Source organism: Lactuca sativa, chromosome 7, assembly GCF_002870075.4.
Source record: "Lactuca sativa cultivar Salinas chromosome 7, Lsat_Salinas_v11, whole genome shotgun sequence".
Classification (NCBI taxonomy): domain Eukaryota; kingdom Viridiplantae; phylum Streptophyta; class Magnoliopsida; order Asterales; family Asteraceae; genus Lactuca; species Lactuca sativa.
The window spans coordinates 47,462,953-47,474,861 of NC_056629.2; the positions used below are offsets into that span (position 1 = coordinate 47,462,953).

General features: G+C 34.6%; 1 protein-coding gene across 2 annotated transcripts; it reads right to left on the minus strand.

Moving 5' to 3' along the window:
* Positions 1-981: 981 nt before the first annotated feature.
* Positions 982-6,437, minus strand: LOC111890601 (UTP--glucose-1-phosphate uridylyltransferase 2). 2 transcript variants are annotated; one of them, XM_042896302.2, is made up of 20 exons: positions 5,748-6,437; positions 5,414-5,596; positions 5,194-5,288; positions 5,021-5,111; positions 4,839-4,899; positions 4,673-4,750; positions 4,554-4,598; positions 4,396-4,445; positions 4,214-4,286; positions 4,054-4,111; positions 3,847-3,893; positions 3,723-3,767; positions 3,519-3,556; positions 3,404-3,452; positions 3,131-3,202; positions 2,891-2,989; positions 2,680-2,784; positions 2,097-2,168; positions 1,800-1,854; positions 982-1,170 (listed from the first exon to the last, which is right to left on the minus strand). In XM_042896302.2, exons 1-19 carry the CDS (start codon positions 6,200-6,202, stop codon positions 1,819-1,821), a joined length of 1,752 nt encoding a protein of 583 aa, XP_042752236.1. In that variant the 5' UTR covers positions 6,203-6,437; the 3' UTR covers positions 982-1,170; positions 1,800-1,818. The 2 variants fall into 2 exon arrangements, with proteins under 2 accessions (XP_042752236.1, XP_023742475.1); XM_023886707.3 differs by lacking the exon at positions 982-1,170 and adding an exon at positions 1,293-1,628.
* Between the last annotated feature and the right edge of the window lie 5,472 nt (positions 6,438-11,909).

The following is an 11,909-nucleotide window of genomic DNA, read 5'->3' on the forward strand; positions in this document are numbered from 1 at the left end:
CTAAAATATTAAGCTTCATATGATGATATTATACCACAAAGTTGTAACGATTTCCAACATAAAGTATTGAAGCAGTCCATTCCTCTCACCCATTTTAGTTCACATGTCTCGTAGGCACTATTTATTTCTTCTCATCCCACCTCTAACCACTTGGAAATCCATCTCTCTCATCTAAAACTATGTTTTGTTTTGTTATTATATTTTATATTTCTTTTTTATGTATTTGGATTGATGTAAAACACATGGTTATGTGTTTTTTCTAATGTATTTGGATTAATCTACAACTTGTTATGTATATTTTAATATTTGAATTTGTGGGCATCAAATTCTTGGTTTTATATATATATATATATATATATATATATATATATATATATATATATATATATATATATATATATATATATATATATATATATATATATATATATGCAGGAAAATAAAAATAAAAATACATGAAAATTCTAGAAACTGGGTCCCAAAGGTCGAACATTGATCTCAACCCATATACTTTGATATAAGAATAGAAGAACAAGTTACAATTAACAAATGCATAAGGTTTGAGGGATAAACCGCTTAACTGTTGAAGACTTACAAGTTATTTTCCCTAAAAACAAACTTATATACATATTCTATATAGGTCTTGTAACTTTTAATTAATGTATTTTTTAAGTTAAATACTTTTATTTAATGTATTGATAACACCTTTCAATGCTTAAGAAAAACTTCACAGAATTCGATTATGGATAACATTATGAAGCAACAAGATTTGGTGCATATAATTTATTATGAACATAAAATACTGTAAACATATTTCATTCAATCAATGAACTCTTTTAAGCATGGGCAAATAATGTCAAACACCTTTAAAGTGCATCAACTTTGAGCAAAAGCACAATGAATGTGTGAAACAATAAAAACACATTCAAAATGCATCACCTTTCAACATCACCACAATTAATGTGTCAAAACTATGCAAAACACATTTAAAGTACCACTTTTTTATTTCAAAAATCAAATATCTCAAAACACTAATCATTTGTTTTATCTCAAATCCCAAACATGTCACCGAAAAAGACAAGAACTTCAATTTTGCTCAAACAAGTTGAATATATATGAATGTAGGGAAGTTCACGAGCAAACAAATAAGAAAGCTTCGGTATGTCATCTCTGAAAAAGACGTAAATACCCTCATCATCAAATATAACCCTTGAAAATTTGTCTAGTGTAACACTCACATACAGTAAATGCAAATTTAAGGGTTTTGCATAAAAATCCGAAAAACAATAAAATGATATACCAACACAACCCTTTGTAAATCCCTAAATGATGTGATATTACAAGACATTGATATCATGATCCAATCATACAAGAATGAAAGTAAAACAAAAATATGATTGAAAAAAAACCTCATGATTTAGTGAAAAGAAGGGGAAATGAACAAAAATTGTGTTTTTGGCAAATTCTTCTAAGGATTATATGTTATGATGGTGATAGATTACCATTATTAGCATACTCATGAATTGAGACAAAACAAAATGTTTGTATACTTTTGCAAATTTGTAAGCATCAAAGTCTTTTCTCCCACACGCGTAGCTTATTGAGACAAAAAGCCATTTGGATTTTGCCTAAATCACAACACAAGTCATTCATTAAGACTTACTTTGTATATATTATACAAGATACATACACATTTGACTTTGACTTTGACCAAAATTGCAATTTTTTGAAAAGCCTTATAAATCATTTTTGAAAGTACAATATAAATAGAAAGAAATTGATGGAGATTAGGTGAGAACCTTTATGTTGAGTTTTGGTTTAAGAGGACAAGAGATCTTGTTGCCCATTGATGACCTGAAAATGCACACTCATAAGTGTTACTTGAATGAAAATTAAATAAAGACTAAATTTATACAAAGCAATAATGGTATTGATTTTTTTATTATAGCATTCTACTTTTGTTTCTTTCAATTATAATTTTTTTTTAAGTACAATTAACAAGAATAAAATGCTATAAGTAGTAGATTTTTTAAAGTATAATGCCTTAATAAGAAAAATATATATATATGAAAAGTAGGTTGCTATTTCTTGTGTACCTTGTTTTCCAGCATAGCTCCATCAGGGATTATAATTTTCTCACCTGGTCTTGCATTGATGGTAACAAATCCCTATTTTTCACAAAATAAATAGACTTGAAATATTGGAAAAACTAAATTTTAATCTTTAATATCATGTTATAGATGTATACTATGAATTTAATCACCAAAAACAATCTCTGTATTCACTCTAAATTAGGGATTCATTGGACTACATTAGCCCATAATTTTCATTTATAAAGCATACAGATAAAATTGCAAAATATACAACTTCCTATTTTTTCGTGCTTAGTACCCTTCTATAACATTAGTTTTTAATTCTTATATAACGTTAGTTTTCCAAATATGCCCTTATATAATGTTAGTTTTTAATTATATATCTAAATATCCCTTTATGTTATTTTACATTTGTCATATAACTTATCAGCTAGTTTTTACCAAACGTTATTACTGTATCAGCTACCAACTAGCTTATCAATCAAAAGCTGGCTTTTCAACTAGTCTGTCAAACACAGTCTCAATGAATAAAAAAAGTAAAAAGTAGCATGATATATTAATTATAAAATAAGACTACTTTTTGTACCTTAAGGATGACATCACTTCCAAACAAAACATCACCATTCACCTTCAAATCATCAAGCTCAATAATGCTTGGAATCGACTTAAACCGACTTTCAAAGTCGGATACCTACAAAAATAAAAATACAAGTGTGTTGCTACTATGGGTAAACCCTAAAATCAAAATCAAAATAAAAACCATCCATTAGAAAATAAATAAATAAATGATTTACTACCATTTGGAATTCGGGACCTAATTTTATAGCAGGATTTGCAGGGTTTGTTCTGGCTTCATTGCGTGTAAGAATACCATTATCACATGTGTAAAGATCAGACTACAAAAAAAAAAATATATATATATATATATATATATATATATATATATATATATATATATATATATAAAAAATCAGATAGCTCAATTATAAAATTATAAAATCATATTGAAATGATGTTATAAAGTAATAAATAATAACCTTAAAGATAAGTAAATCCGATGTCTCCTCCAATGAAAGGTTTCTAGATGCAGGAACAGTTACACCGAATAGCTGGAGGGTAAAATCGTCAAATTGCAAAAACTCAGTCTATAATATGTAAACTAATAATGTAATAGAAAACATAAGCACATAGATTGTGTTTGTTATATCATAGACAAGCCTTCTAGTGTTGTTTTCGAAGAAGAGGATGAGAAGGGCATTTATGTCATTTAACAAATGGGATTTAAAAGAGAAGGAAAAAAAGAAAAAGACCTTTGTTTTGAGATGAATGTCCTTGTTGATGGCTTCGATGTTTATCCACCTGTAAAGAGATGAGATTAATTATTATTGTAAGAAATAAATAAATAAATAGTACTTCTTTACTCACGAGTTCATCATATTGGTGATCTTAGACTTTTCTTCTGACTTCATTGTTGCAACACACATGCAAAAATACTTGATTAGCTCCAATAGTAAATTAAATCAAGAAGACAATGTAAATATCATACAAGTTTATTAATATCATTGAGGCATTGTTAATCTGAATTAATCCAGAAATCATTAAGAACAAATCACTAAAAACAAAAAATACTTGATTAGTTCCACTAGTTTCCCCTTCACTTGAAACTTGTGACACCTGTGAATCACTCAATGGTTAGTTATGTTTTCACATTGGTAAATTAAATATAAGAAGAAAAGGACATTATAGTAATTACCTCCATGCAATACTCAATGTTCTTCTGGATAAGATGATTTAAAATCTCTAATACATATCATAAGGATCCCAAAATTATATAGTTGGTTGTTGTTTAATTGTTTAATTTATAACATTTTTCCAAGGATAAATGATAGCCACATTCATATATATCTTTAGCTCATTAAGTCAAAAAGAAAATAACAATTATAAATTTAAAAAAGGATACTTGGGTCCACAACTTGAGCCAAATTATCTGAGTTCAGCAACAAGATGTACTCTTTACCCTGAAAAGCAAGATTGAGATTATAAATTGTCAATTTTTAGAAATGTAAAAAGTTAACATAAAAAAGATATAAAAACTAAAAAAAGTGGTCAACTGGCTTTACCTGTAATAATAATTCATCAAGTTTGCCACTCTTCTTCAAGGAAAGAATAGCCTCCTTCTGATCAAAAGCATACCTTTTTGCAAAAAGAAGGATATAAAAAAGAATTTAAAGTAATTATAATATCCAGATATCCTTAGAACATTAATTTTACTCATTAAAGTAAAGAAACAGAAAGATCATACAGTGGTTTATCCTTAGAACTTCCTTTGACATTATTCTCTGGAACTTGATCCTATAACAAACACATAATGTCATTGAGAAGTGACAAGATATGATAACAGAAAAAATAAATTGATAAAAAGCTGATGTAATATGTTATAAGAAATAAAAGAAAAAGCACCTTCACTACACAACTTATATTTTTCCCGGATTGTTTCTCCAAAATCTATATAGCAAAAATCAAAAAACTATTAGACATAATATTCAAATTGGATCCCATTAAAATTTAAATGCAGTTACCTTCAAGGTTTCATTATGTGTGCTTGCAGCATTCATCAGAATCAAAGGAATGTTGCATCCGTATTTTACATTCAGAGACTACAAAATGATTTTTAAACAAAAATTACAAGCATAAATGATAAATCCAAAATAAGATCTTCAAAATGGTAGAAATCAGAATAATAACCTCAATATAATTGACAAGTAAGTCTAGACATGTCACTCCATTAGATATCTCAATAGCAGATCTGCATCAAGTATGGGAGAAGAGAAGAATTAAGAAACAATTTTTCATATTTCTCTTATGAAGAAACATAAAAAATGAACTATAGAGATGCAGAAACTTATTTTGTCATAGAAAATACATACTTTGGCCCATTAAAACCCATCTTTGTCCCTTCATTGTCATTGATCTTAAATATAACAAGTTTGTCCAACAGCTCTGTAATCTTTAAGGGATCTGTATCATGAAGAATATTACAATTATATGAATTTGGGAATGAAAGAGAATAAATAAACATTTACTAGAATTAGACAATTACCAGAAGAAACAGGCAATAAGCTTTCATATGATAGGAGGAACAACTCATCATCTGTACCATTTATTTTAATCTTTTCAATTCGTTGAGCAGCCTCTCTTCAATCCATAAATCATTCACAACAAAAGTTGTTATTCAATAAATATGTGCTAAAAGTCAGACATATGAATGTCAAATATAGAAGAGGTGTTCATAAACAGCAATTTGCTATACATTATCTTACCCAATTTTCGGTTCTTCTTCTTTGGTTACCTTTCCTTTAGCTGCAGCAAGCTTCTTTTGCTCGTATTGGATGGTTTTTGTAATCAGGTTGCAGAACAAATACACAAACTGCACTGAATCGTTTGCTGGGACAGGGTATGTGATTTTCTTATATGTTTCCAGTGGCATACTTGGATCCACCAACCTGACATTGTAGATTAAAGTCGTTAATCAATCAACTGTTTATGTTTATTTACTTCAACAACAAAAACAAGGAAAAAAGCAGCTCATTTCCCCAAATTCGGATGCTAAACTGGAAGTGATATGATGAAGATGAAGTAAACATAATTGCTAACCCGACGATTGGAATCTGCAACCTAGAAGCTTCAAGAATCACAGAAGACTTCCTTTCCGTATCGAAAATCACCACACAGTCTGGCGGATAAACGGACGTCAGATTGAACTTCTTATTCCTAGAACGAAACTTTTTGGGGCTCAAACTGTTGGTTAGAAACCCTCCAAGACGCCACGAGTTGTCATTGCGGCAGCCAGTGGTTTTAATCATCTGCTCAATGATTTCGTCAACTAATGGATTGGTGTTCACGAACAGAAACCTACCATTTTCACGAACAAGATTCCCAATAAAATTGCAGGCGCTACGTAAGCAAACAAGGGTTTTGTCAGAGTCGATAATCGTCATTCCATTTCGAGCGCCATAAGTGTAGATTTTGAAATGGTTCTCAGCTACTCGGCGACCTAAGTGAGCGTTTGTGCTTAGAAGCTTTTGAATAACAGCCGAATGAATCGTCATTTGCTTCAAAACTACAAACTTTCTATTATCTTTTTCGCTCTCTAAACTCAACGAACCAGTTGGTGTTTTAGCTTCTTCGATTTGTTATGATCTCCCGCTTCTAGGGATTCAGCGTCGGAATTCCGATTTGCAGAATGGTGGAGTTCGAGTGTATGTGTGTTTGTGATTCTGGTGCCGTGTTACGGCGGAGAGGAGGTGACCTGCCAGGGATTGTAAACGACAACACTTTGGTTTAACAGCGGGAATGTTTGCATTTAGGTCCTTGGAGTTTGACATGTTTGATATGTTTCTAATATCGAGAATTTTTAGGTATTCTTAGGTCGCATTTGGTTGACAGAAAATGATTGAAATTCGAAGGAAAATGATTCCAATTCCTTCGAATTCTTAAGTTTTGTTCAAACGTAAAGAATGGAAAATGAATCATAAATGAGAAAATATTCCTTCATAAAAGGGAAAATATTTTCTTTCATCAAATGGATGGAATGAATTCTTTACTAACATGGAAAGTGAACAATTACCATTATACCCACAAAACCCTATCTCACTTAATAACTCCTCTTTCGTCAAAATAGAAGTGTAGTCGACACAGGAACTTGTCTTCTCCACAGGAACTCGTCTTCTCCACAGGACATCGTCTTCTCCATTTAGTCATCGTCTTTTTCTGCTTTCTTTCGTCAGGTAAGTCAAACTCGATATCTCTCACTTTCGCTCTCTTTCTCTCCCTCATAATTTCTTCCATTTCCCACTCTCGCCATCTCACACTCTCACTCTCTGTTGATGTCGATGTCGTTAAAATTGAAACTTGTGAAAAGTATTTTAAAATCGATGTTGTTGTCCATCTCAAACTATCCTTGTTCATAATCTCTATTAACAAATGTGATGAATCAATTATGATAATCGAATTTATGTGAAAATCAAATTCATGTTAATCAATGTGATGTCTTTCAAAAAAAAAAAAAATATCAATTGTGCTATTTACATTCTTCTTCTTTTTCTTGTGTGTTCATAACAATAGCAACTATTTTCTGATCTTATTTTTTTTATAGCAACTAATGTTATCTCCTTCAAATGTTTTATGTTCTGTTTTTGTGTTGTTTTGGGTTTACTTGATGGTTTTTGAAATATATGGTTGATGGTTTGGTTGATTTAAAATAAAAAATTTACTTAGTGTTTTTAGGATGTCACAGTACTGACCTGTATGATGTTTATGGAGTATAAAAGTCTTTTGGAAAGTTTTATTGGGTGGATTTAGTGATTAAGTGCTTAAATGATGAACCGATGTCTTAAGATGTTGTCACACCCCAAAACCGGAACGGCGAAAACGCTTAGGGGTGATAACGTCATGTCAAGTATCACGAGATATGTATATGGTAAGCAAGTAATCAACAACCATTTCATTTAGAAAGAAAGTGTTTACAATGTGTGTGCTCATAAAACATAGAAGTCATAAACAGATAACAAAACAAGACTTGAAGTTATAATGTTCCATCTTCTGAATTCCCAGCACAAGCACCTGTCTAATAGTCTCCTGAGAATACAAGTTATTTGAAAGAGTTGATTAGCAATTAAGCTGGTGAGTTCATAAGATTTTAGTGATGTGAGTAAGCTGTAAAATGTGGTTGAAAATGTATATGCACAAGTGATGTAAGTTGTAAGTTCTGTTTTGAAATGTTCGCCTGTTCCTCTAGAAAATCCTATATTTCCTACTTTAATGGAAGTTAAGTAAAATGACACTACAAGCCTTTCTATGCATACTAATCGTGAGGTGAAACGACTATCACGATTCGACACAATCGTTAGCGGAACACCGTGAAGCCTCACAATTTCCTTCACGTAAGAATTCGCAAGCTTTTCCATAGACCATTTCTTGTTGGCTACTATGAAATGCGCACTCTTGGTGAATCGATCAACGACCACCCAAATCATGTCGTGACCACTTTTTGTTCTGGATAGTTTAGTGACAAAATCCATAGCAATGTCTTCCCACTTACCCATAGGCACAGGTAATGGTTCTAAGCTCCCGTATGGTTTCTGATGTTGTGCCTTGACTCTTGCACAGGTCACACACTCTGCCACATACTTCGCAATGTCGAGCTTCATCGTCGGCCACCAATAATAGGGTTTCAGGTCCCTATACATTTTTGTGCTACCGGGATGAATCGAGTACATGGTTTTGTGAGCTTCTTCCATCAGAAGATCTCTGACTCCTCCTGGCTTAGGTATCCAAATCCGATCTTGGAACACCTTCAGTCCGTGACTGTTTACACCGAACACCAACGTTTTGCCCAAACGTTCCTCCTTCTGGTCATTCTTCTCAGAAGCTTCGCTTTGAGCTTTCTTTATACTTTCCAAAATAGTCGAGACAACATCAATTCTCAACGCTCTTGGCCTTCTCCTTTCAAGATTGACTTTCCGACTGAGAGCATCAGCAACAATGTTGACTTTACCGGGGTGGTAAAGGATCTCACAGTCGTAGTCTTTAAGTAATTTCAGCCAGCGTCGTTGCCTCATATTCAATTCTTTCTGACTAAAGAGATATTGAAGACTCTTATGATCAGTGAAAAGTTTGCACTTCGTGCCATAGAGGTAATGCCTCCATATTTTCAGAGTGAAAACTACCGCTGCCAACTCCAAATCATGAGTCGAGTAGTTCTTTTCATGCTCTTTCAGCTGTCGAGACGCATATGTTATCACCTTTTCTCTTTGGGTCAAAACACAACCCAATCCAACCCCAGACGCATCGCTATAAACAGCGAAGTCTTCAACTCCATCGGGTAGAGAAAGTATCGGTGCCTCGCATAGTTTCTTCTTTAGCTTCTCGAATGCTTCTTTATGCTTATCATTCCAAGCATAAGTAGCTCCTTTGTGGGTCAAAGTTGTTAATGGACTAGCGATCGAAGAAAAGCCTTGGATATATCTTCGGTAATATCCGGCTAATCCTAAAAAGCTTCAGATCTCCGTGGGACTTTTCGGTTGTTCCCACTTCATTACAGCTTCAGTCTTTGCTGGATCAACCATTATCCCTTCTTAGTTGACCACGTGACCCAAGAATTGGACTTCACGAATCCAAAAATCACACTTAGAGAACTTTGCATACAGCTTCTCCTTCTTCAAGACTTTTAACACTTCTCGCAAGTGTCTGCCATGCTCTTCTTGGCTTTTCGAATAAATCTGAATGTCATCAATGAACACTATCACATATTTATCAAGGAACGGATTACAAACCCTGTTCATTAAATCCATGAATGCTGCTGGAGCATTGGTCAGTCCAAATGACATAACCAAGAACTCATAGTGTCCATATCGCGTTCTGAATGCAGTCTTCTCTATATCCTGCTCTCTTACCTTTAGCTGATGATATCCTGACCGTAGGTCGATCTTTGAAAAATAACTTGAACCTTGTAGTTGATCGAATAGGTCATCAATCCTCGGCAACGGATATCTATTCTTTATTGTTGCCTTATTCAGCTCCCTATAATCGATGCACATCCTCATGCTTCCATCTTTCTTCTTTATGAATAACACCGGAGCTCCCCAGGGTGATGAACTAGGTCTTATGAAACCTTTGTCCAATAACTCCTGAAGTTGCATCATTAGCTCCTTCATCTCCGTCGGTGCTAATCGATAAGGTGCTTTTGCAATCGGCGTTGTTCCGGGCAACAAGTCGATACAAAATTCTACTTGTCGATCGGGCGGTAATCCAGGAAGATCTTCGGGAAATACTTCCGGATAATCACACACAACAGGAATATTTTGCATCACCTTCTTTTCCTTCTTAGCATCGATCACGAATGCTAAGTATGATGTACACCCCTTGGTTAAACATTTTCTGGCTTTCATTAGAGAAATGATTCCAGAGTTTCCTCTGCGTTTATCTCCGTACACCATAAACGATTCCTTCCCAGGCGGGTTCACTTTCACTATTTTCTTCTTGCATAAAATTTCGGCATCATTGGCGCTAAGCCAATCCATTCCCAAAACGATGTCGAAACCGTTAAGTTCGATAGGCAATAATTCCTCGTGGAACTTATTCCCATTTAGATCAATTAAGATGTTTTTCATACGATGGCTAACAGGTACAAACTTGCCACTAGCAACTTCGACTAATAAAGCATTATCTAGTCTAACAACAGGCAAAGCTAGTTTTCTACCAAATTCATGCGATATAAAGGAGTAGTTGGCTCCATAATCAAATAAAATTTGGGCAGACAATTTGTTAACGAGAAAGGTACCTGAAGCGACATCAGCTTCATCTTTAGCAGCTTCCAGTGTCATCGGGAATGCTCTCGCCTTTGGCTTTGGCGGAATGTTGGGTCTTGTTGCTTCCTTCTTTTTCGGACAATCCCTTGAGATGTGCCCCTCCTCACTACAACCATAACAAACATTCTTGGTGAAGGTGCAGTCGTTGGCATAATGCCCTGGCTTTCCACATTTGAAGCATGTGGTTTCCCCGCCACACTTCCCATGATGCTTCTTCTTGCACTTGTCGCACCATTTCGCCTCTACTTTTCCTCCACTTCCCTTCGAACTAGACTTCGAGAATTTACTTTTCTTGCTGGACCCTGAAAATCCATCGATTTTCCTCTTCTCACCAACCTCTGACCTTTCCAGACCCTTTTCCCTGATATGGTTCTCAACATTTCCAGCAGCCCAGATGGCGGCTTTCAATGTGGTTGCTTGCTTAACCATTTGACCATAGTCCGCTGGTAGTCCAAGGGCAAACTTGTTGACCTTAGAGAGTTCTGTAGGCACCAAATATGGGATAAACTTCATCTTTTCTGTGAAACTTGCAGCGTATTCAGTAACGCTCAATTTCCCTTTCTTCAAATTCTGAAACTCATTACTGATTTCCAGAAGGTCCTGCTCGGAGCAGTATTGCAGTTTTAGTTGTTCCACAAAGTCTTCCCAAGACATTTTGCTTGCTTCTCCCTTGGGCATAGAGTCAACTAACAACTTCCACCAACTTAACACGCCAGATTTTAGCAGAGGGATCGCAAGAGCGGTCTTCTTCCTGTTGCTGCATTCGCAACTTTCAAACATAGTCTCCATTTCGGAGACCCAGTCCATAACTTGCACCGACGTCGGGCTTCCGGATAGACATGGTGGTTTGGATGCCATGAAATCCTTATACTTGCACCCACGACCATCATTTCCTCCATACTGGTTATTGCGTCTAACCACTGGTTGTTCGTCTTGGCCAATGATCCCACTAAAGTTTTCTCCTTCAGACTGCCCCCATTCTCCTCGGGCTCTTCCGCTTGAATTGACGGTTCTTCACGATTCTGCCTAAGCAGGCGTCTTGTTTCTTCCATCTGACAATCCAACATCATTTGAATCATCATTTGTACACCAGCCATTGTTATCGGCTCAGGTACATCAGCTACAATAGGTACTTGTTGATTTACAGGCGGTTGATTCCTGTTTTCATCAGCATTTCCAACTCCGCTTCTTGTTCTCACCATTTTTGATCTACACACCGAATAATTTCACCTTATTACTCCAAACGATTACATGCTAGTTCTAATATCGCATACATACGCTTAGAATCCTAAACACATAAACCTTCAGATCTGGTTGGCAACAAACCGTAGATCTGAACAAATAATATCATATATGGCAACATATAACATTTAGCACATAAAAGCATTTTAGGCAACTTTCCTAAAATAAACTAGTGCTCGTGTCTAAAATTTATCAGACACACATC

Excerpts from the sequence above, each read along its gene's own strand:
- LOC111890601 (XM_042896302.2), bottom strand. The coding sequence starts at position 6,202 with ATGACGATTCATTCGGCTGTTATTCAAAAGCTTCTAAGCACAAACGCT. Across the intron at positions 5,597-5,747 it reads TTGCAGATTCCAATCGTCGG|GTTGGTGGATCCAAGTATGC; the intron begins GTTAGCAATTAT and ends CTACAATGTCAG. Across the intron at positions 5,289-5,413 it reads GAAGAAGAACCGAAAATTGG|AGAGGCTGCTCAACGAATTG; the intron begins GTAAGATAATGT and ends TATGGATTGAAG.